Source organism: Amblyraja radiata, chromosome 19, assembly GCF_010909765.2.
Source record: "Amblyraja radiata isolate CabotCenter1 chromosome 19, sAmbRad1.1.pri, whole genome shotgun sequence".
NCBI lineage: Eukaryota > Metazoa > Chordata > Chondrichthyes > Rajiformes > Rajidae > Amblyraja > Amblyraja radiata.
The window spans coordinates 7,298,289-7,321,549 of NC_045974.1; the positions used below are offsets into that span (position 1 = coordinate 7,298,289).

Here is a 23,261-nt window from a genome sequence, read left to right on the forward strand (position 1 = left end):
GAGCTAGATAGGACTCTTAATGAAGGCGGAGTCAGGGGATATGGGGAGAAGGCAGGAACGGGGTACTGATTGGGGATGATCAGCCATGATCACGTTGAATGGCGGTGCTGGCTCGAAGGGCCGAATGGCCTACTCCTGCACCTATTGTCTATTGATTGTCAACCTGACCAATGGTGTGTGTGTGTGTGGCTGAAGAAGAGTCCTGACCCAAAACATCACCCATTCTTTTCCACCAGAGATGTTGCCTGACCCGCTGAGTTACACCAGCACTTTGTGTCTATCTTTGTGCATGTGTGTGTCACTATATTGCAATCTATATTACTTTCAGTGTGTAGGAAGGAACTGCAATGCGTTTGACGGCACTGGACCTATATTTGCTGGAGTTTAGAAGAATGAGTGGGGACCTAATTGAAACGTACAGAATAGTGAAAGGCTCGGATAGAGTGGATGTGGAGAGGATGTTTCCACTAGTGGGAGAGTCTAGAACTAGAGGTCATAGCCTCAGTATTAAAGGACGTTTTTTTAGGAAGGAGATGAGGAGAAATTTCTTTAGTCAGAGGGTGGTGAATCTGTGGAATTCCTTGCCACAGAGGGCTGTCGAGGCAAAGTTAGTAGATATATTTAAGGCAGAGATAGATAGATTCTTGATTAGTACAGGTGTCAGAGGTTATGGGGACAAGGCAGGGGAATGAGGTTAGGAGGGTGAGATAGATCAGCCATGTTTGAATGGCGGAGTAGTCATGATGGGCCGAATGGCCTAATTCTGCTCCTATCACTTGTGATGTTATGAACGTATGCGAATGCTGATTTATACCAAAGATAGACACATAGTCAGACACAGTCTGAAAAAAGGTCCTGACCCGAAACGTCACCTGTCCTTTTTCCCCAGAGAAGCTGCCTGACCTGCTGAGTTACTCCAGCACCTTGTGTCTATCTTCTGTCTTAACATAGAAACATAGAAAATAGATGCAGGAGTAGGCCATTTGGCCCTTCGAGCCATTCAATATGATCATGGCTGATCATCCAAAATCAGTACCCTGTTCCTGCATTCTCCCCATCATCCCTTGATTCCGTTAGCCCTGAGAGCTATATCTAACTCGGATATAACTTCTTCAGTTTGATTATGCCAAATACAATTTAAAAGGGGAAAAAAAAATTGTTTTCTCTGAACCTTATTGAACCATAAAGCATCTCCTTCCCTGCTCTCATCCCCTGGGTGTCTGAGCAATACTTTCAGGCTTTGCGTGCGGGGTTAGTCTTGTCGCCTGGCCCTGTCTGTACAACGTTCCCAGACACTCTGCCCTCATCTATTAAGGCAGCCGATTATTCAGCTTCATCAAAATTCCACCTCAGCCGTAACTGCCCAGGGAGTGAACCTACACTGATAATTATTCATGAGCTGAGCACCGGGCCCCAATATATAATTCTGTCGTCTCCATCTCTCTCCCAGTTGTTCCTTGCTACCTAGTTATTTGCATTAGTTCATAAGCGATAGGAGAAGAATTAGGCCATTCGGCCCATCAAGTCTGTAAATAAGCAAACTGTACAATCTGGAGTTCAAGATCATCTTTAATCAGTACCCATATTATAGCTGGTCTACAAAGTCCGCTCCGCCATTCAATCATGGCTGATCTATCTCTCCCTCCTAACCACCTTCTCCCCATGACCCCTGACACCCGTACTAATCAAGAATCTATCTATCTCTGCACTACGGCTGCTGTGCAGAGTTTGAACGTTCTCTCCATGACCTGCATCGGTTTTCCCCGGATGCTCCGGTTTCCTCCCACACTTGAAAGACGTACCGGTTTGTAGGTTAACGGCCTCTGTAAATTGTAAACCCCCCCCCCCCCCTAGTGTGTGTAGGATAGTGCTAGTGTATGGGGATCCCTGGAGAAGATCCCTGCGGCCATCTTGAAACCGCGGTCTCCGGTAGGGAAGCACCGATTCGAGACTCGCCTTGTCTGCACATCTGGCCGCCCGCAGCGGCGACTGCGGAGGTTTGTGGTCCCGACCACAGGGGAAAATGGAGGAGGACTGACCAAACTTTGTGCCTTCCACCACAGTGATGAATGCTGTGGTGGATGTTTGTGTTAGATTTTTATTGTGTATTATGTGTTTTTTTTTATTGTACCGCTGCTGGCAAATTCATTTCACTGCACTTTACTGTGCATGTGACGAATAAATCTGACTATCACTGGTCGGCACAGACTTGGTGGGCCGATGGGCCTGTTTCGGCGCCCATCTCCAAAGTCAATTAGCGGAGGTTAAAAGTCTTGGAAGCAAATAAAAAGTGTGTGTGTGTGTGTGTGTGCGTGTGTGCGTGCGTGCGTGCGTGCGTGCGTGTGTGTGTGTGTGCATCGTTGCACTCAAAGAGCTGTGGTAAAGGTGAGGGGAAGTGAAAGCTCACTTATTGAAATAGTTCCTGTTGCATCTGACTTCTCAGCAAGAATATATTGCACAAAGATTGTTCGCTTGCTCAGGGGCGGCATGATGGCGCAGCGGTAGAGTTGCTGCCTTGCAGCGCTTGCAGCGCCAGAGATCCCGAGTACGGGTGCTGGCTGTATGGTTTGTACATTCTCCCCGTGACTTTTGTGGGTTTTGTCCGAGATCTTTGGTTTCCTCTAACACACCCCAAAGACGTACAGGTTTGTAGGTAAATTGGCTTGGTATAAGTGTAAATTGTCCCGTGTGTGTGCGCGCATAGGGTAGAGTTAATGTGCAGGGATCGCTATTCGATGCGGACATGATGGGCCGAAGGGCCTGTTTCTGCGCTGTATCACTAAACTAACGACTTTTTGCAATTTAGAACAAATCTGATCTTGACTGAGACCAATTCCAGACAGAGAGATGTAGCTTCATCTAAAGGTGAAACAATTAGTTGACAATAAGCCCTCCATGTCAACCCTTTGGAGTGTGGGAGGAAACAGAAGATCTCAGAGAAAACGCACGCAGGTCACGGGGAGAACGTACAAACTCCGTACAGACGGCACCCGTAGTCGGGATTGAACCCGGGTCTCCGGCTCGGCAAGGACGTAAGGTCTACCAACCACGCCACCATGCCGCCCTGTTAAAGAAAATAAATTGTGTTGGCTTTGCAGTTTGGTCTCGTTGCCGCCTCAAAGCCGGGCATGTGAGCCAGCTCCCAGCCTCGTGACCAGGGCCCTCTGAGCTCAGGTAAACTGTAGCCTAACCGCGGAGTAGTGGTGTTGCATTGCTTGCACTCCCTGCTCTCACTTCCTCTCTGTGCGGGGAAAACTTCCTCAAAGCTGCTTTGGAACTGGAGTTTTGAATACTTGCACTGATTCTCAGCCACGGGAGGAGAAGTCATAGAGTGATACAGTGTGGAAACGGGCCCTTCGGCCCAACTTGCCCACACCGACCAACATGTCCCAGCTACACTAGTCCCACCTGCCAGTGTTTGGTCCATATCCCTCCAAACCTGTCCTATCCATGTACCTGTCTAACCTTCTTCTTATGGAGTCCACGCACAAGATTAGAAGTTGTCCAGCCAGAGCTGAACGCACTTCTCGGCATCTGCACAATGGTGTCTGTCTTGTTGCTTCTTGTGCGTGGTGGTGGAAAGATTGGTGGAAACAGGGCCGTGATGTGAACTCTCTTTCCTTGACCCCTCTAACTTTCATAAACATTGGGATAGTCCCAGCCTCAACTACCTCCTCTGGCAGCTTGTTCCATACACCCGCCACCCTTTGAAAAAGTTACGGCTCAGATTCCTATTCAATCTTTTCCCCTTCAACTTAACCCCATGTCCTCGGGTCCTCCATTCGCCTACTCTGGGCAAGAGACCCAATCTATTCCCCTCATGATCTTATACACCTCTATAAGATCACCCCTCATCCTCCTGCGTTCCAAGGAATAGAGACCCAGCCGACTCAACCTCTCACTAGAGTACATCTCCAGGGCATCCCTTACAAATGGCCCACTGCTGCAGTCTGAGTTTGGGTTGATAGAGTCAGGCAGCATCTCTGGAGAAAAGGAGTGTGACGTTTCGAGTCGAGACCCTTCTTCAGACTGAGAGTCAGGGGAGAGGGGAACTAGAGGTATGAAGAAGTACAAAGAACAAATGAATAAAAGGTATGCAAAAGGACAAATCAAAGCCAAGAATGTTGGAGCCCACAATGGTCCATTGTTGGCTGTGGAGGTGATAATGAGTGAAACTAACAAGTGAAACTAAGCAGAGCGACAGTGGAACCAGTCGGACGACTAAGGTGGGGGTGGGACAGAGAGAGAGAGAGGTTTGTTTTCAGGTTACACAAAAATGCTAGAGAAACTCAGCAGGTGCAGCAGCATCTATGGAGCGAAGGAGATAGGTAACGTTTCGGGCCGAAACCCTTCTTCAGGTTGGCAGGAAGGCTACAATGGGAAGTGTTGGTGAATCTTTCACAAGGGTGATGGATTTATAGAACAAGCTTCCATAACAGCATTTAAAATATATTTTTTTAGTTTAGAGATACAGCGTGGAAACAGGCCCTTTGGCCCACCGAGTCCGCACCAGCCAGCCATCCCCGCACACTGACGCTATCCTACACACTAGGGACAATTCACTATGAGTTTCGTTGTTTTTACCGAAGCCAATTAACCGATAAACCTGGTCGTCTTTGGAGTGTGGGAGGAAACCGGAGCACTTGGAGAAAACCCACGCAGTCACGGGGAGAACGTACTGACTGTGTACGGACAGCACCCGTAGTCGGGATTGAACCTGAGTCTCCAGAGCTGCAAGGCAGCAAGCAACTCTGCCGCCCCTAATCTTTGCACCATTCTGTTGCTTTGCATTCATTGTGGAATTTATCCCTCACTGTTGTAACAAACCATGACGTGATGCTGATCTGACATTTATTCTATTGTGGAAGAACGTTTGTACCTGAACTGTTGGTTTTCCTCTCTCTTTCTTGACCTGGCAGGTTGAGGTTGAAGTTTACCGAAGGGATTCCAAGAAGCTGCCTGGTCTCGGTGACCCTGACATTGACTGGGAGGAGAGTGTTTACCTCAACCTTGTCTTGCAGAAGGTATATTATAGACTGGAAACTTGTTTTCTGGTCTTTGACACTCCAACATTTTGTGTCTATCTTCAGTTTGAACCAGCATCTGCAGTTCCTTCCTATAACATTTGAGTTTAGTCTATTGACAATAGACAATAGGTGCAGGAGTAGGCCACTCGGCCCTTCGAGCCAGCACCACCGTTCAATGTGATCATGGCTGATCATCCCCAATCAGTACCCCGTTCCTGCCTTCTCCCTATATCCCCTGACTCCACTATCTTTAAGAGCCCTATCTAATTCTCTCTTGAAAGCATCCAGAGAATTGGCCGCCACTGCCTTCTGAGGCAGAGAATTCCACAGACTCACAACCCACAACAAAAAGTTTTTCCTCATCTCTGTTCTAAGTGGCTTACCCCTTATTCTTAAACAGTTGCCCCTGGGTCTGGACTCCCCCAACATCGGGAACATGTTTCCTGCCTCTAGTGTGTCCAAACCCTTAATAATCTTATATGTTTCAATAAGATCCCCTTTCATCCATCCTTCTAAACTCCAGAGTATACACGCCCAGCTGCTCCATTCTATCAACATATGACAGTCCCGTCATCCCGGGAATTAACCTGGTGAAACTACACTGCACTCCCTCAATAGCAAGAATGTCCTTCCTCAAATTTGGAGACCAAAACTGCACACAATACTCCAGGTGTGGTCTCACTAGGTTTAGTCTTTGAGTTTAGTCATGTACTGTCCTCGAGTTGCATTGCTAGAAATAGTTTTAAACCAATTTAAAAAATAAAAAATAAAACTTGAAAAAAAAACTTGTTTTACTGATCCCCGAGATATGCTATTGCCTTTGGGTTGTTATATTTTTACTTTTTGTGTTAAAAGACTCGGCCGATTATTTCTCTTAAGTTGACAGATTTCCTGCACCACGTATTTTAGTCGACTGAAGTGGAACCTTTTTCAAAAAGGGTCTTGACCCGAAACGTCACCTATTCCTCTTCTCCAGAGATGCTGCCTGACCTGCTGAGCTTCTCCAGCTCTTTGTGTCTATCTGAGGAGGAACATCCAACTGAACTGACCTCAAAGGTTGACACAAAGTACGGGAGTTACTCGGCAGATCAGGCAGCATCTCTGGAGAACATGGATAGGTGACGTTTTCGGTCAGGATCTTTCTTCAGACTCCAACATTTTGCGTCCATCACTCTCACACTCTCACACACTCTGACTCTCACACACTCTGACTCTCACACTCTCTGACTCTCACACACTCTGACTCTCACACACTCTGACTCTCACACACTCTGACTCTCACACACTCTGACTCTCACACTCTGACTCTCTGACTCTCTCACACTCTGACTCTCACACACGCTGACTCTCACACACGCTGACTCACACACGCTGACTCTCACACACGCTGACTCTCACACACGCTGACTCTCACACACGCTGACTCTCACACACTCTGACTCTCACACTCTGACTCTCACACACGCTGACTCTCACACACGCTGACTCTCACACACTCTGGCTCTCACACTCTGACTCTCACACTCTGACTCTCACACTCTGACTCTCACACACGCTGACTCTCACACACGCTGACTCTCACACACTCTGACTCTCACACTCTGACTCTCTGACTCTCTCACACTCTGACTCTCACACACGCTGACTCTCACACACGCTGACTCTCACACACGCTGACTCTCACACACGCTGACTCTCACACACGCTGACTCTCACACACGCTGACTCTCACACACGCTGACTCTCTCACACTCTGACTCTCACACACGCTGACTCTCACACACGCTGACTCTCACACACGCTGACTCTCACACACGCTGACTCACACACGCTGACTCTCACACACGCTGACTCTCACACACGCTGACTCACACACGCTGACTCACACACGCTGACTCACACACGCTGACTCTCACACACGCTGACTCTCACACACGCTGACTCACACGCTGACTCTCACACACGCTGACTCACACACGCTGAATCTCACACACGCTGACTCACACGCTGACTCACACACACGCTGACTCTCACACACGCTGACTCACACACACGCTGACTCACACGCTGACTCACACACACGCTGACTCTCACACACGCTGACTCACACACACGCTGACTCACACGCTGACTCACACACACGCTGACTCACACACACGCTGACTCACACACACGCTGACTCTCACACACGCTGACTCTCACACACTCTGACTCGCACACTCTGACTCTCACACACTCTGACTCACACACGCTGACTCTCACACTCTGACTCTCACACACGCTGACTCACACACTCTGACTCTCTCACACTCTGACTCACACACACGCTGACTCTCACACACGCTGACTCACACACACTCTGACTCACACACTCTGACTCACACACTCTGACTCTCTCACACTCTGACTCTCACACACTGTGACTCTCACACACGCTGACTCACACACTCTGACTCACACACACTCTGACTCTCTCACACTCTGACTCTCACACTCTGACTCTCTCACACTCTGACTCTCACACACGCTGACTCACACACGCTGACTCACACACGCTGACTCACACTCTCTGACTCTCACACACTGACTCTCACACACGCTGACTCTCACACACTCTGACTCTCACACACGCTGACTCTCACACACTCTGACTCTCTCACACTCTGACTCTCTCTGCAGCTGGAGTACATGGTGACGTGTGCGGTCTGCACGCGCTCAGAAGGGGGTGACATTCACGTCCATAAAAAGAAATCCCAGGTGAGTTTAATTTAGACATACTTTTAGTTTAAAGATACAGCGCGGAAACAGGCCCTTCGGCCCACCGAGTCCGCACCAACCAGCGATCCCCGCACATTAACACTATCCAACGCACACCAGGGACAATTTACACATACACCAAGCCAATTAACCTACAAACCTGTACGTCTTTGGAGCGTGGGAGGAAACTGAAGACCTCGGAGAAAATCCACGCAGGTCACGGGGAGAACACACAAAGTCCGTACAGACAGCACCCGTAGACAGGATGGAACCCGGGTCTCCAGCGCTGTAAGGCAGCAACTCTACCGCTGCACCACCGTGCCTCCCGAGTGACGGCCCTTTTTCAGGGAGAAGTTCTGGTGAATGTGGGAAGCCCCTATACGGTGATCTTGGTGAGGTTTCAGGTCAAGACACCTTCAGTCACCTATTCCTTCTCTCCAGAGATGCTGCCTGTCTCGCTGGGTTACTCCAGCTTTTTGTGTCTATTTTCGGTTTAAACCAGCATCTGCAGTTCCTTCCTATTCTTTATCTGCATGTAAAGGCTCTGTGCATTAAAGTGGATGATGCACATTATTCATTTCTTTATTTTAGGTCATAAGATATAGGGGCAAAATTAGGCCATTCGGCCCATCGAGTCTGCCCTGCCATTCCATCGTTTCTAATCTATTTTTCCTCTCAACTTCATTTTCCTGCCTTCTCCCTGTAACTTTTAAAGCCCTCACTAATCACGAATCTGAAGAAGGGTCTCGACCCGAAACGTCACCTATTCCTTCGCTCCATAGATGCTGCCTCACCCGCTGAGTTTCTTCAGCATTTTTGTCTACCTTCGATTTTTCCAGCAGCTGCAATTCTTTCTTAAACAAGAATCTATCAGTCTTTGCTTTAAAAATACCCATTGATTTGGTCTCCACTGCCAACTGCAGCAATGATTCCCACAGATTCACCACCCTTGGACTAACTAAATAAATACCTGCTCATCTTCATACTAAAGGTACGTCCTTTAATTCTGAGGCTGCGATCTCTCGCCCTAGAATCTCCCACTGGTGGAAACATCCTCTCCACATCCACTCTATCCAGGCCTTTCGTTATTTGGGATGTTTCAATGAGACCCCCCCCCCCCTCCCCCCCCCCATGCTTAATTTTCCAGCTTCATTCACTCTTTCCAAGTAAGAACAAGTCTGGTTTCTTCCCCCGACCCATCTCCGTCACTGCGTATCAATGAGTAATCCAGCCCGAGCCTTGGTTGACAAAAGTCAGGTCCTCTTGATGGCTGCCTCGTGAGGTTGAGTGGGCAAGTTGCCGTGTGTTGTACAAAGGGTATTTCTCCTGGTTAATAACCAGCGGTAGTCGTGGAGCTAGTTTGCAAATGGTATAACCTGCGAACAACAAACTTCATTGTAATGGGAAGTGATTCAGCGATCAGTTGTGAATCTCAGCGAGTTGGTTCACACGTGCATCCGGGCAGGCCTTGGTCTTATTGATTTTCTGTGGGGATTAGGTTTTTTTTTCATTTAAGTGCGGAAACAGGCGCTTCGGCCCAGCGAGTCCGTGTTGACCAGCCACCACCCGTACACTAGCTCTATCCTACACACACTAGGGATCATTTACAGAAGGCAAATTAACCTGCAACTCGCACGACTTTGTAGTGTGGGAGGAAACCGGAGCAAACCCATGGGGTCACAGGGAGAACATGCAAACTCCGTACAGACACCAGGCCTTAATACAAGGTAATAATAATAATAATAAATTTTATTTATGGGCGCCTTTCGAGAGTCTCAAGGACACCTTACAAAAATTGAGCATGTAGAGGAAAAACATGTAAGGGGTATGAAATAAATAGTAGAGACATGACTAGTACACAAAGTAAAGACAGAATTCAATACAAAACACAGTATGAGGCAATTAATGCACAGATGAAAAGGGACGGGGACGTGGGGCTAAGGATAGGCAGAGGTGAAGAGATGGGTCTTGAGGCGGGACTGGAAGATGGTGAGGGACACGGAATTGCGGATCAGTTGGGGGAGGGAGTTCCAGAGCCTGGGAGCTGCCCTGGAGAAGGCTCTGTCCCCAAAACTGCGGAGGTTGGACTTGTGGATCTGAGGGACCATGAGGGTTGGTAGGGGGAGAGGAGGTCAGTGAGATATGGGGGGGCCAGATGGTGGAGGGCTTTGTAGGTGAGGACCAGGATTTTGTAGGTGATCCGGTGGGAGATGGGAAGCCAGTGAAGTTTTTTGAGGACTGGAGTGATGTGATGCCAGGATTTGGTGTGGGTGATGAGTCGGGCGGCTGCGTTCTGGACCAGTTGGAGTCGGTTGATGTAGGTGAATTCTGTCTTTACTTTGTGTACTAGTCATGTCTCTACTATTTATTTCATTCCCCTTACATGTTTTTCCTCTACATGCTCAATTTTTGTAAGGTGTCCTTGAGACTCTTGAAAGGCGCCCATAAATAAAATTTATTATTATTATCAAGGTAAGGCAAAGCATTGTCGGCAAGGCATGGTAATGAAGGCAAGGTAGTGAAGACAAGGCAAGCCAAGGCATTGAGGGCAATTAGGCCTTAATACAAGATAGACACAAAATCCAAGAGTAACTCAGCGGGACAGGCAGCATCTCTGGAGAGAAGGAATGGGTGACGTTTCGGGTCAAGACCCTTCTTTAGCCCTTAATACAATTTGTTGGGGTTTTGAGATTGCAACCTTCACGTGGTCCGCCCTGTTTCGACGAATGCAATCAACCCGGCGTACACAATCAAATAAGATCAAATAGAACAAGTTGCCCTACAACTTTAGGCTGTGCACGCCATACACAAGAAGAAGAAGAAGGAGAATACAATTTGTTGTTGCACAAGTTATCATCATACTACATCGTTGGACTCGTTTCTCCCTTGCGTATTTTTTGTGTTTACAGCAAGTATTTGCGTCCCCAAGCAAGCACCCCATGGACAGTAAAGGCGAGGAGTCCAAGATCAGTTACCCCAACATCTTCTTCATGATCGACAGTTTTGAGGAGGTAATGTCTCGTCGTCCTGGTTGATGGGTAAATGTGCAGTGAAATAGAGTTGTGGTGCTTGTAAAGGGTGATTGGAGGGAAGCTTGATAATCTCTAACCTCCTTTAATGCTAGAAACAGACAATAGGTGCAGGAGTAGGCCATTCAGCCCTTCGAGCCAGCACCGCCATTCATTGTGATCATGGCTGATCATCCCCAATCAGTACCCCGTTCCTGCCTTCTCCCCATATCCCCTGACTCCGCTATATTTAAGAGCCCTATCTAGCTCTCTCTTAAATTAAATTAAATTAAATTTCTTTATTTATATAGCACATTTTTAGTCAACTTGCATTGACCCCAAAGTGCTTCACATAATTACATCCACACACACAGGCAAAGGTCACAACACCCAAGGACACAACGACAGTATGCACTCCAAGCGGGTTTCGAACCAGCTAACTTCCGGTTGCCAGCCGAACACTTAGCCCATTGTGCCATCTGTCGTCCATCTTGAAAGCATCCAGAGAACCTGCCTCCACCGCCCTCTGAGGCAGAGAATTCCACAGACTCACCACTCTCTGTGAGGAAAAAGTGTTTACTCGTATCCGTTCTAAATGGCTTGCTCCTTATTCTTAAACACTCTAAATCATGTTCTCTTCCGCCTTGCAGGTGTTCAGCGACATGTCCGTCGGCGAAGGAGAAATGGTCTGTGTGGAGCTGGTGGCCAGTGACAAAAACAACACCTTCCAGGGTGTGATCTTCCAGGGATCTATAAGATACGAAGCGCTGAAGAAGGTGTATGATAACCGGGTGAGAGAGTGCGTCCTCTTCAGCGTGCTGGCCCACAGCAAGCTTGTGATCTCGCCCCGCTAGACACACAGTGAAAAGAAAATGCCCCGAGCTGCTCTAGCAGTTAAAGTTGATTACAGATACAAACCCCAGAGAAACATGGAAAATAGGTGCAGGAGGAGGTCATTCAACCCTTCGAGCCAGCACTGCCATTCAATGTGGACGACAGATGGCACAATGGGCTAAGTGTTCGGCTGGCGACCGGAAGGTAGCCGGTTCGAATCCCGCTTGGAGTGCGTACTGTCGTTGTGTCCTTGGGCAAGACACTTCACCCACCTTTGCCTGTGTGTGAATGTGTGTGAGTGATTGGTGGGGGTCGGAGGGGCCGTAGGCGCAGATTGGCAGCCACGCTTCCGTCAGTCTGCCCCAGGGCAGCTGTGGCTACAGAAGTAGCTTACCACCGTCGAGTGTGACTGAGGAGTGAATGAATAATGCGATGTAAAGCGCCTTGAGTATTAGAAAGGCGCTATATAAATCCCATCCATTATTATTATTAATGTGATCATGGCTGATCATCCAAAATCAGTACCCTATTCCTGCCTTCTCCCCACATCCCTTGATTCCATTAGCCCAAGGAGCTTGGTTCTTGGTTTCTTGGTCCTCCAAAATATTCCAAATGGAATTTAAACTGGAGGTGGTACCTCATGGTGGTACCCCATCTCCCCCCTCCCCCACACCTCTCTCCCTCTCCCCTCTCGCCTCCCCTCCCCCACCCCTCTCCCTCTCCATCTCCCTCTCCTCACCCCTCTCCTCACCCCCCTCCTCCCACCCCCATCCCTCTCTCCCCCACCCCCCTTCCCTCTCCACCCCAGCCCCTTCCCTCTCTCCTTCCACCCTCTTCCCCCTACCCCTCCGGGAACCGCATGGAAACCTTGCGTGGGGCGCAAAGTCTCCCGAGGTTTCCGTTCAGGTTTCCTAAGTGGGACAGGGGCTTAAGGCAGCAACTCTGCCGCTGCAGAGTGGACCGCAGCGCTCGGTGCCGCACAGCGGATGTGGAATGAGCAAACACGACTCTTGTCGCTAATCTGTCGTCCTATATTTAAACCTGAGGAAAATAGCAATGAGATCATTTATCACTGAATAATTTCAATTCGATAAGAGAGAAATGTATTTTCTCTTTCGGTAATTGGTAAATGTTGGGCACGCTGTTCAGGACGGTTGCAGTGGGAAACAATTTTGGAGAAATAATTTTGAGCCCGTGAGGTCAGATTTCATCCATTGCTTGCGTTTCGTGGAGTCATCGTCATACAGCACAGTAACGGGCCCTTCAGCCCAACTTGTCCACGCTGAGCGGGGCTTAATGCCGGCTAAATCAATGGCGGCACGGTGGCGCAGCGGTGGAGTTGCTGCCTTACGGTGCCAGAGACCCCGGGTTCGATCCTGACAACGGGTGCTTGACCGTGCCGCGTTTGTACGTTCTCCCCGTGACCTGCGTGAGTTTTCTCCGAGATCTACGGTTTGCTCCCACGCTCCAAAGACGTGCAGGTTTGTAGGCTAATGGGCCTGTCCCACTTAGGCAACTACAGGCGACTAGGCTGTTGCCACATGGTCGCCGGGGTGTCGCCTGTATGGTCGCGAGTCGTCTCCTCAGTCGCCCAAAGAGTCGTAGCGTCTTTCTGGTCGCCGCTGGATTTTCAACAAGTTGAGATATTTTCGGCAACAGTGGCGACCGTGGGTTTGACGCCAATGAGCGTAGCTTGACATAGGTGCTGGCGTAGGTTGTCGCTAGGTTAAGGTAGGTTGTTGCTGCTGCTGTCTTTAGCGAATTCCATTGCCGTATTCACCGGCAGTCGCCTAAAAAATCGGCTAAGTGGGACAAGCCCATAATTGGTTTGGTTTAAATGTAAAATTGTCCCTCGTGTGTGTGTAGGGTAGTGTTAATGTGCAGGGATCACTGGTCAGTGCGGACCTGGTGGGCCGAAGGGCCTGTTTCCACGCTGAATCTCTAAACTAAACTAGTCTGCCGACTAGCCTTGAAGGTTGCCGTGGTAACGTGACTTATGTGAGGTGTGTGTGGAAACATAGAAAATAGGTGCCATTCGGCCCATCGAACCGAATCGAGGCCTTTGGAGTGGTACATTTTCTTCTGTTCAGTTTTACTAAACTAAACTAAACATGTGGTTGTTTCTTCCAGGTCAGTGTGGCTGCCAAGATGGCCCAGAAGATGTCGTTTGGGCTTTACAAATACAACAACATGGAGTTTGTGCGGATGAAGGGGCCGCAGGGCAAGGGGCATGCGGAGATGGCTGTGAGCCGCGTGGCCACCGGGGACACCTCCCCCTATGGGACGGAGGAGGGATCTGAGCCAGGCTCTCCCCTGCATGATCAGGTAACCATGGACACTCCTCAGGGCCGGGCATGGTTGCCGGGGACACCCGCTTCCCCCAACCTCTCCCCCATGCATGGTTGGGTTCCTCGTTTCTGGGGGGTGCCGTTTCGATCTGTTCACCATTTAGCAATCAAAGGCTGAAATCTCCTCGCTGTTAACGGCATGGCGACAGAGTTGCTGCCTGGCAGCGCCAGTGACCCGGGTTCGATCCTGACCACGACTGCTGTCTGTACGGAGTTTGCACGTTCTCCCCGTGACCGTGTAGAATCTACGTGCTCTGGTTTCCTCCCACACTCCAGGCTTGTTGGTAAATTGATTTCTGTAAAAATTAGTATATTGTTCCTAGTGTGCAGGATAGTGCTAGTATACGGGGTGATCGCTGGTCGGCACGGACTCGGTGGGCCGAAGGGCCTGTTTCCGCGCTGTATCTCTAAACTAAAGTCCGATGTGCCATTTTTAACAACCCTCTGTGCTGTCCCAACCTCTCCCCACGCATCCTTTGGCGACCAGTAGAACACCCCTCAGCGAAATCTCTACAGAATAAATTGTCTCCTGTTAAGGCCATGTCATAAGGACATAGTGATAGGAGTAGAATTAGGCCATTTGGCCCATCAAGTCTACTCCGCCATTCAATCATGGCTGATCTATTTCTCCCTCCTAACCCCATTCTCCTGCCTTTTTTCCGTAACCTCTGACACCCGTACTAATCAAGAATCTACCTATCTCTGTCTTAAAAAAATATCTTCTGACTTGGCCTCCACAGCCTTCTGTGGCAAAGAATTCCACAGATTCACCACCCTCTGACGAAAGAAATTTCTCCTCATCTCCTTCCTAAAAGAACGCCCTTTAATTCTGAGCCTATCACCTCTAGCCCTAGACTCTCCCACTAGTGGAAACATCCTCTCAACATCTCCGCTCAAAATAAGCGAAGGTCTCTGGCCCTTTCCCCAGCACGCCTGTGTTTCTTCCAGCAGTGGGCCTGTATCTTCCTGTAAGTGAATGCGGGTCGTTTAGCCAGTGTTTCTGCAGCAGTTTTTCCCCCATCGTGCCTGTGTGCGACATCTTCCAACTCACCATGTTGCGATTTCTCCTCCCCAGGGGGATGAGTCTCCTTCCTGCAGTGCCTTCTGGGTATGTTGACCACCCTCACCAGTCTGTGTTGTGTTTGCTGTCTCCCCCTTTCTTTCTTTTTTTAAATGTGCTCGATGGATGGGACCCTCCCCTAGCGGAGTCTAGAACCATTGCATGCGTAGATGTTTGTGATGGTAACCTGTCCATGCATTGCTTAAACCTCAAAGTGACCGCTAGTGATATTTGGTCCTGGATTTGCAGCCACTTTGTGTCATTCTGAACCGTTCATTTAAGAGATCCCTGCATGCCCACCTGCCCCTAACACAATGGCTGTCTGTACCCCATTGCCTTGCCTGCCTTTCTCCATCACAGTCAGTATTGCAGTAAACCCTCATTATTACAGTCCTCTTTATAACGGATTTCATTATAGTCGACCGCCTCTGCTGATGCTGATGCTGGAAATTCGAAGGTACACAAAAATGCTGGAGAAACTCAGCGGGTGCAGCAGCATCTACAGAGCGAAGGAAATAGGCAACGTTTCGGGCCGAAACCCTTCTTCAGAAGAAGGGTTCTTCGTCTGATGAAGGGTTTCGGCCCGAAACGTTGCCTATTTCCTTCGCTCCATAGATGCTGCGGCACCCGCTGAGTTTCTCCAGCATTTTTGTGTACCTCCGCCTCTTTAAGAACGCAGGCTGTAAGTTACACTGTGGAGGAAGTTGGGATTGACAAGGCATTGGCATTGACGAAGCATTGACTGTTGGCAAGGCATTGACCATTGCCAAGGCATTGACATTGACAAGGGATTGACCAGGCATTGGATTGACAAGGCATTGGCATTGACAAGCAATCACTCTGATCGACACTTAACTCTATTAAACGATGTAACAACCAGCCTTTAGTATTTCTAGCTTGCAGTAACAAAAAAAAACAACTCACAGAGTGACCACTAGGTGGTTGGAGTGAACCCCTTGCTCTGTTATAGTGGACAATAACAACACCATTCTCTATCCTGTGCTCTGTTATAACGAGGGGTTCCTGTATTTAACTTCTGGTGAAAGGCCTCAGTTGAACAAACTACAGAGACATTTAAAATAATTTGAGTTGCAGTTCAGTTTATTGTCACCTGTCCCGAGGTATAGTGAAAAGCTTTTTTCAATTGATGAAGTGTTTTTACATTGGGTGGTTATGTTGAAGGCTCACGATTTAGATAGTCAGTCATTGAGCCTGTTTGATTTCCCCGAGAGAGTAATTTATTTGGCTCTGATTATTATTTGCGTGGGTTAATAAATATTTTATGGATTTCTAACACATTGTTCAGTATCAATTACGGTCGGGCAATGGTGGATTTTATCGTGTTGTTTGAGAAGATTTAGATGGGCAGTCACGGTGGCACAGCGGTAGAGTTGCTGCCTTACAGCAAAATGCAGCGCCAGAGATCCGGGTTCGATCCCGACTACGGGTGCTGTCTTGTATGGAGTTTGTACGTTCTCCCCGTGATCTGCGTGGGTTTTCTCTGAGATCTTCGGTTTCCTCCCGCACTCCAAAGACGTACAGGTTTGTAGGTGGATTGGATTAATTGGCTTGATTTTTTTTTTTTAATTTTAATTGTCCAAGTTGGCGATATGCAGAGCACTGCCCTGCCGAATACAAAATTCAGAAGGAAGATTCACGAGGGTGTTGCCAGGACTTGAGGGTCTGAACAATAGGGAGAGGTTGAGCAGGCTAGGACTTTATTCCTTGGAGCGCAGGCGGATGAGGGATGAGGCGTATAAGTTCATGAGTATCCCTTGCCAGAGTAGGAGAAGATTTAATAGGAGCCGAGGGGTAACTTTTTCACATCGAGGGTGGTGGGTGTGTGGAACGAGCTGCCGGAGGAGGTAGTTGAAGCAGGTACTGTCGCAGCGTTTAAAAAAACATTTCGACAGGTACACGGATAGGACAGGTTTAGAGGGATATGGGCCAAAAGCAGTCAGGTGGGACTAGTGTAGATGGGGTATGTTGGTCGGTGTGGGCAAGTTGGGCTGAGGGGCCTGTTTATAGGCCGTATCACACTGATCGAGATTCTCTGAATCCAAGTTGAGGTAGGTCAAACATTTTATTTCATAGAAACAAGGAACTGCTGATGCTGGTTTATAAAAAATAAAAAAACACAGAGTGCTGGAATAACTCAGCAGGTCAGGCAGCATCTCTGGAGAACACTCAGACTGAAGAATTGTCCCGACCTATCCATGTTCTCCAGAGATGAGCGGCACGGTGGCGCAGCGGCAGAGTTGCTGCCTTACAGCGCCAGGAACCCGGGTTCGATCCTGACTCCGGGTGCTGTCTACACGGAGTTTGCATGTTCTCCCCGTGACCTGCGTGGGTTTTTTCCGAGATCTTTTGTTTCCACCCACACTCCAAAGACGTACAGGTTTGTAGCTTAATTGGCTTGGTACAAATGTAAATTGTCCCTTGTGTGTAGGATAGTGTTGATGTGCGGGGATCGCTGGTCGGCGCGGACCCGGTGCTGTATCTCTAAACTAAACTTATAAACTAAGATGCTGCCAGACCCGCTGAGTTACTCCACTATTCCACTTTGCATTAGTTTTATTTCTAGCCCTTTCCTGTAGCTTTAACGTGGAAAATAACTATCCATCTTGTTAGCAAGACCTGAATATATTGTGCTGTACTTCAACTAGCTCTGTGCAATCCACAGGTGCAGATAATGGGAGCTGGATATTTAAGATGCTTTCCTCTCTCCTCATCTCCTCCTCCTTCCTTTTGCTCCCTCGCTTTTCAAGAACAAGATATGTGAAGGTCATTATTTTTGGTGCCAGACAGCAGCTGTGCACAGCATTGTAATGAACACTGCCTGGTGGTGCTGTGATTGGGACTGCAGCATTGCTGGGCCTAGTGGAACTGAGATGATAGAGTTAGCCACGGTCTGCTCCGTTTGCAGTTGGCATCGGAACAACGGCTGCGGGAGCCTGGGTTTGACCAGAGTGGCACCAGCGTAGTTCCCTTCTCTAACTTCAAGTAGCCCTTGCTTTCCCTCTCCCTCCATCCCTTCCCCATCCCAGTTCGCCTGATCCTCCTGATTAAATTTTACATTCTATGCCCCGTTGTCACCTTCCCCTGACTAACTGTGATCTATTCTGCACTTTCCTTGAACTTTCTCCCCTTTGGTCTCGCTTTGTTTCACACCTTCGTATAGACACGCGAGAGGCAGGAAACATGTTCCCGATGTTGGGGGGGGGTCCAGAACCAGGGGCCACAGTTTAAGAATAAGGAGTAAGCCATTTTGAACGGAGACGAGGAAACACTTTTTCTCACAGAGAGTGGTGAGTCTGTGGAATTCTCTGCCTCAGAGGGCGGTGGAGGCAGATTCTCTGGATGCTTTCAAGAGAGAGCTGGATAGGGCTCTTAAAAATAGCGGAGTCGGGGGATATGGGGAGAAGGCAGGAACGGGGTACTGATTGTGGATGATCAGCCATGATCACATTGAATGGCGGTGCTGGCTCGAAGGGCCAAATGGCCTACTCCTGCACCTATTGTCTATTGTCTGTTGACCGTGGCAACAAGCACTGTGCTGGAGAAACTATTGCATTGCTCCAGATTCCAGCATCTGCAGTCTCTTTCATTCTAGTTCTTCACTGACCTTTGAGTGCACTGGAGAATAGTCCAGAGTTATTCAGCACTTCTAGGCCTAATGGGCTGCATCGAGAGAGCCAACAGTGCCTTATTGACCTATGTACCGAATCGGATCAATGACATTCTAACTGTGCAGCAGCCCAGCAGGTTTTTAAATTCACTGTTGAATAGGTAACCTAACAAAACAAACATTAAAAATAAAGTTCCGTTTGGGCGGCACGGTGGCGCAGTGAAATAACTGCAGCCTCACCGCGCCAGAGACCCGGGTTCGATCCTGACTGCGGGTGCTGTCCGAACAGAGTTTGCACGTTCTCCCCGTGACCGCGTGAGGTTTGGCGTCAGAGGCGGGGCTGAGGGTAGGCCCCAATAGAAGTTTATAAAATGGTGAGAAGCATAGATATGGTAGACAGTCAGAAACTTTTCCCCAAGGTGGGAATGTCAAAAATTAGAGGGCACGGCAGTAACGGAAGAGAAGCAAAGTTTAAAGGAAATGTATGGAGCAATTTCTTTCACAGTGGTGAGTGTCTGGAACACGCTGCCAGGGGTGATGGTGGAGGCAGATACGATAGTGGCGTTCAAGAGGTTTTTTAGATGGGCGCATGGATATGCAGGGAATGGAGGGATACGGATTATGTGCGGGCAGAGTTGATCATTTTAACTTGGCGTCTTGTGTGGCACAGGCATTGTGGGCCGAAGGGCCTGTGTCTGGGCTGCGCTGTTCTAAGTTCTGTTGGCAAGGCGATGAGGAAAGAAATTGGAACATATTTGTGCCATTTATTTGTCGCAGTAATGGCACACTTCATGACGAAACCCTCCGCTCAACTCTCTTCGTCTTACTCTGAGATCAAATATTGAACAAATACTTCTTCAATGTCACACCACATTTGAGGCGGGCGGCACGGTGGCGCAGCGGTAGAGTTGCTGCCTTACAGCGCTGAGTTGGATCCAGAGTGCGGGTGCTGCTGTCTGTAAGGAGTTTGTACGTTCTCACTGTGACCATGTGGGTTTCCTCTGGGTGCTCCGGTTTCTCCCCCCCCCCCTCCATTTTCCAAAGACGTACAGGTTTGTAGCTTAATTGGCTTCCGTAAATTGTCCCTAGTGTGTGTAGGAAGTACAAGCGTACAGGGTTATTGCTGGTCGGTGTGGACGCGGTGGGCCGAAGGGCCTGTTTCAGTGCTGTAACTAAACTAAAGTCCCTTGAACGAGATGCGCCATTTTGAGCAACACTCTGTGTTTATATAAAAAATAAGTTATCCCAACTTCTCTTAACACTTCCTTTGGAGGCCATTTTAAGTAGAATACCCCTCGGCGAAATCCCACCAGCTTCTGTTAAATCTCCTCTGCTTCCTGTTCCAGTAGAAATAGTCCCAGTCGCCTTTGTCTCAAGTCAAGTCAAGAGAGTTTATTGTCATGTGTCCCAGATAGGACAATGAAATTCTTGCTTTGCTTCAACACAACAGAATATTGTAAGCATAAATACAGAACAGCTCAGTGTGTCTGTATATCATAGACCATATATAGACAGTATAGACCATATATATACGGATAAACAAACGGATAAAGTGCAATAGGCTGTTATAGTTCAGAGTTTGTTTGATGGTGAGTTTAATAGCCTGATGGCTGTGGGGAAGAAGCTGTTCCTGAACCTGGATGCACCAGATTGCAGGCTCCTGTACCTTCTACCTGATGGCAGCGGAGAGTTGAGTGTGTGGCCAGGATGGTGTGGGTCCTTGATGATGCTGCCAGCCTTTTTGAGGCAGCGACGGCGATAGATCCCCTCGATGGTGGGGAGGTCTCATAGGGCAATCTCCCATTTCTGTACATCTGGCATTCCTTCAGTTTAGTTTATAGTCACGTGTACCGAGGTATAGCAAAAAACTTGCGTGCTAACCTGTCAGCGGAAAGACAATACATGATTACAATTTAGCCATTCACGGTGTTCAGATCATAAGTGATAGAGCAGAATTAGGCCATTCGGCCCATCAAGTCGACTCCGCCATTCGATCATGGCTGATCGATCTCGCCCTCCCAACACCATTCTCCTGCCTTCACCCCATAACCCCTGACACCCGTACTACTCAGGAATCTATCTGTCTCTGCCTTAAAAATATCCATTGACTTGGCCTCCACGGCCTTTTGTGGCAATGAATTCCACAGATGGAGATGTAAGAGTGTGGAGCGATGTGTGTGTGTGTGTGTGTGTGTGTGTGTGTGTGTGTGTGTGTGTGTGTGTGTGTGTGTGTGTGTGTGTGTGTGTGTGTGTGTGTGTGTGTGTGTGTGTGTGTGTGTGTGTGTGTGTGTGTGTGTGTGTGTGTGTGTGTGTGTATCTGCGTGTGTATCTGCGTGTGTGTGTGTATCTGCGTGTGTGTCCTCGTGTGTATCTGCGTGTGTATGCGCCATCTTGGTTTGGGCGCCATCTTGTCATCCAGTGTTGTTTGGGGGTGTTGACTATATCCTTTTTTTGGGGGGGGTTTGTTTGCAGGTGACGTCGTTCAGCACCCCTCCCACGCCGGAACGCAACAACCGGCCGTCGTTCTTCTCCCCCTCGCTCCGCCGAAAGACGCCCAAAAACAGGATGGCAGAGATGAAGAAGTCTCATTCGGCCAACGACAGCGAGGAGTTCTTCAGACATGGATCAGACAACGGAGACTCGGAAGGTGCGTCATACGCCCCTTGTGCGGCTCCTGCTGCTTGCTGTACGGGTGTCGGGGGTTATGGGGAGCAGGCAACAGAATGGGGTCAGGAGGGAGAGATAGATCGGCCATGATTGAATGGCGGAGTCGACTTGATGGGCCGAATGGCCCAATTCTGCTCCTACTCCTTGTGACCTTAAACCATGCGCCCGCATTGAAGTGATCAAGAGGCGAGAGTGTTGTATTGTCATATATGTCCCGAATCAGAAATTTAATCCACGTTCTCCTATTTTCGCAATAACGCACTCAGATATGTGCCGAGCACACGTTTGACTTGCGTGCTTTTTGGTTTATGCACTGCTTTTCCAGCGTGCTGCTTTTCAAAACTCGCTGCTCTTCAAACGTGACCCCTCCCTCCACATAAAATGCGACGTGCCTGTACATCCTTCCCCCCCCCCCCCCTCTCCCTCCTCCACAAACCTTTGTCAGCATCCTCCTGGCCTTGCAGCTTTGAATTTCCTCCCCTCTCTCCACCAAAGATTCTTCTAAAACCAGAGTATCTTTCATTTTCGTTTTGTTTTACTCGTGGGCACACAGCATGGAAACAGGCTGTGGGCCTACGACTCAAGTCTCAGTCTGAAGAAGTGTCTCGACCCGAAACGTCACCTTTTCCTTCCTCCATAGATGCTGCCTCACCCGCTGAGTTTCTCCAGCACTTTTATCTACCTTCGATTTTTCCCATATCTGCAGTTCCTTCTTAAACGGGCACTTTGGCCCAACATGTCCCATCAACACTAGTCCTGTGTTCGGCCCATATCCCACTAAACCTGTGCTATCCATGTACTTGTACAAATGTCTTTAAAACCCACCACCCTTTGTGTTTACAAAAAAACAAACAAGTTCCTATTAATTCTTCTCCCTCTCACCCTAAACCTATGTCCTCTGGTTTTAGATTCCCCTACACTAAGTACATTTAGCCGATCAATTCCTCTCATGATTTTGTACACCTCTATAAGATCAGCACGCATCCTCCTGCGCTCCAAGATACAGCACGGAAACAGGCCCTGTGCCCCACCGAGTCCACGCCGACCATCGATCATTGTTCACACTAGTTCTATGTTATCCCTCTTTCGCATCCACTGCCGATGCACTGTAGCGAGCTCTGGACCCCTCCATAAAACTGAAGAGAGTCACAAAATGCTGGAGTAACTCAGCGGGACGGGCAGCATCTCTGGAGGGAAGGAATGTGTGACGTTTCGGGTCGAGACCCTTCTTCGGACTGAAACGTCACCCATTCCTTCCCTCCTGTCCCGCTGAGTAACTCCAGAATTTTGTGTCTACCTTCAGTGTAAAGGAGCATCTTCAGTTCCTTCCTACCCACTCCATTACATTCCTTCTTTGGCTGGCGTTTGTGGAGAGGACTCTTTGGAGTTGTGGAGAGACCACATCCTTACGAGTTCTCGGTCATGTTGGTTGCCAAGGCACACAGCAGGATTAACATCTTTCAAATCCGCAGCAAACCACCCACTAATTGATTGTAAGATCCTTTTGTTAAAGCTGCTGGTCCACAATGTAGCAACGATCTTATTAGCGGTTTTCTCATCTCAGCCCAGCGGTCTGATTCACTGCTCCAGGATACAGAATGCCACTGCTCTGCTCACCTCCTGCGTATTCTATGTTGCTGTGTTTCATCCCTATCGTGTTTCATTCCTTCCCACCCCACCCCCCCTCCCATCCTTTATTTTTCGTCATTTAAAACACAGAAGCGTACAGCACTGGAAGAGGCCCTTCAGCCCTTCAGTATCCATGCAGAACATGATTAAAGTTAAACCAATCCCTGCGGCCTGCACGTGATCCAGATCCATCCATTGCCTGTATATCCATGTGCCTATGCAAATGTCTCTCAAACGCCACTGTTGTACCTGCCTCCACCACCACCTCGGCAGTGCCTTCCAGTCACTGCGTGTGTGTGTGTG

At 48.7% G+C, this 23,261-nt stretch overlaps 1 protein-coding gene across 2 annotated transcripts in view; it reads left to right on the forward strand.

The window, feature by feature from the left end:
• kiaa0930 (KIAA0930 ortholog) overlaps positions 1 to 23,261 on the forward strand; it is a 55,395-nt gene that overhangs the window by 27,366 nt on the left and 4,768 nt on the right. Inside the window, exons 3-9 of one of the 2 annotated variants that reach the window (XM_033037567.1) lie at positions 4,920 to 5,024; positions 7,707 to 7,784; positions 10,694 to 10,795; positions 11,443 to 11,583; positions 13,757 to 13,951; positions 15,050 to 15,082; positions 21,135 to 21,309. In XM_033037567.1, coding sequence (XP_032893458.1) covers positions 4,920 to 5,024; positions 7,707 to 7,784; positions 10,694 to 10,795; positions 11,443 to 11,583; positions 13,757 to 13,951; positions 15,050 to 15,082; positions 21,135 to 21,309 — 829 coding nt within the window. The remainder of the gene's footprint in view (positions 1 to 4,919; positions 5,025 to 7,706; positions 7,785 to 10,693; positions 10,796 to 11,442; positions 11,584 to 13,756; positions 13,952 to 15,049; positions 15,083 to 21,134; positions 21,310 to 23,261) is intronic. The other variant, XM_033037568.1, reaches the window with a different exon arrangement.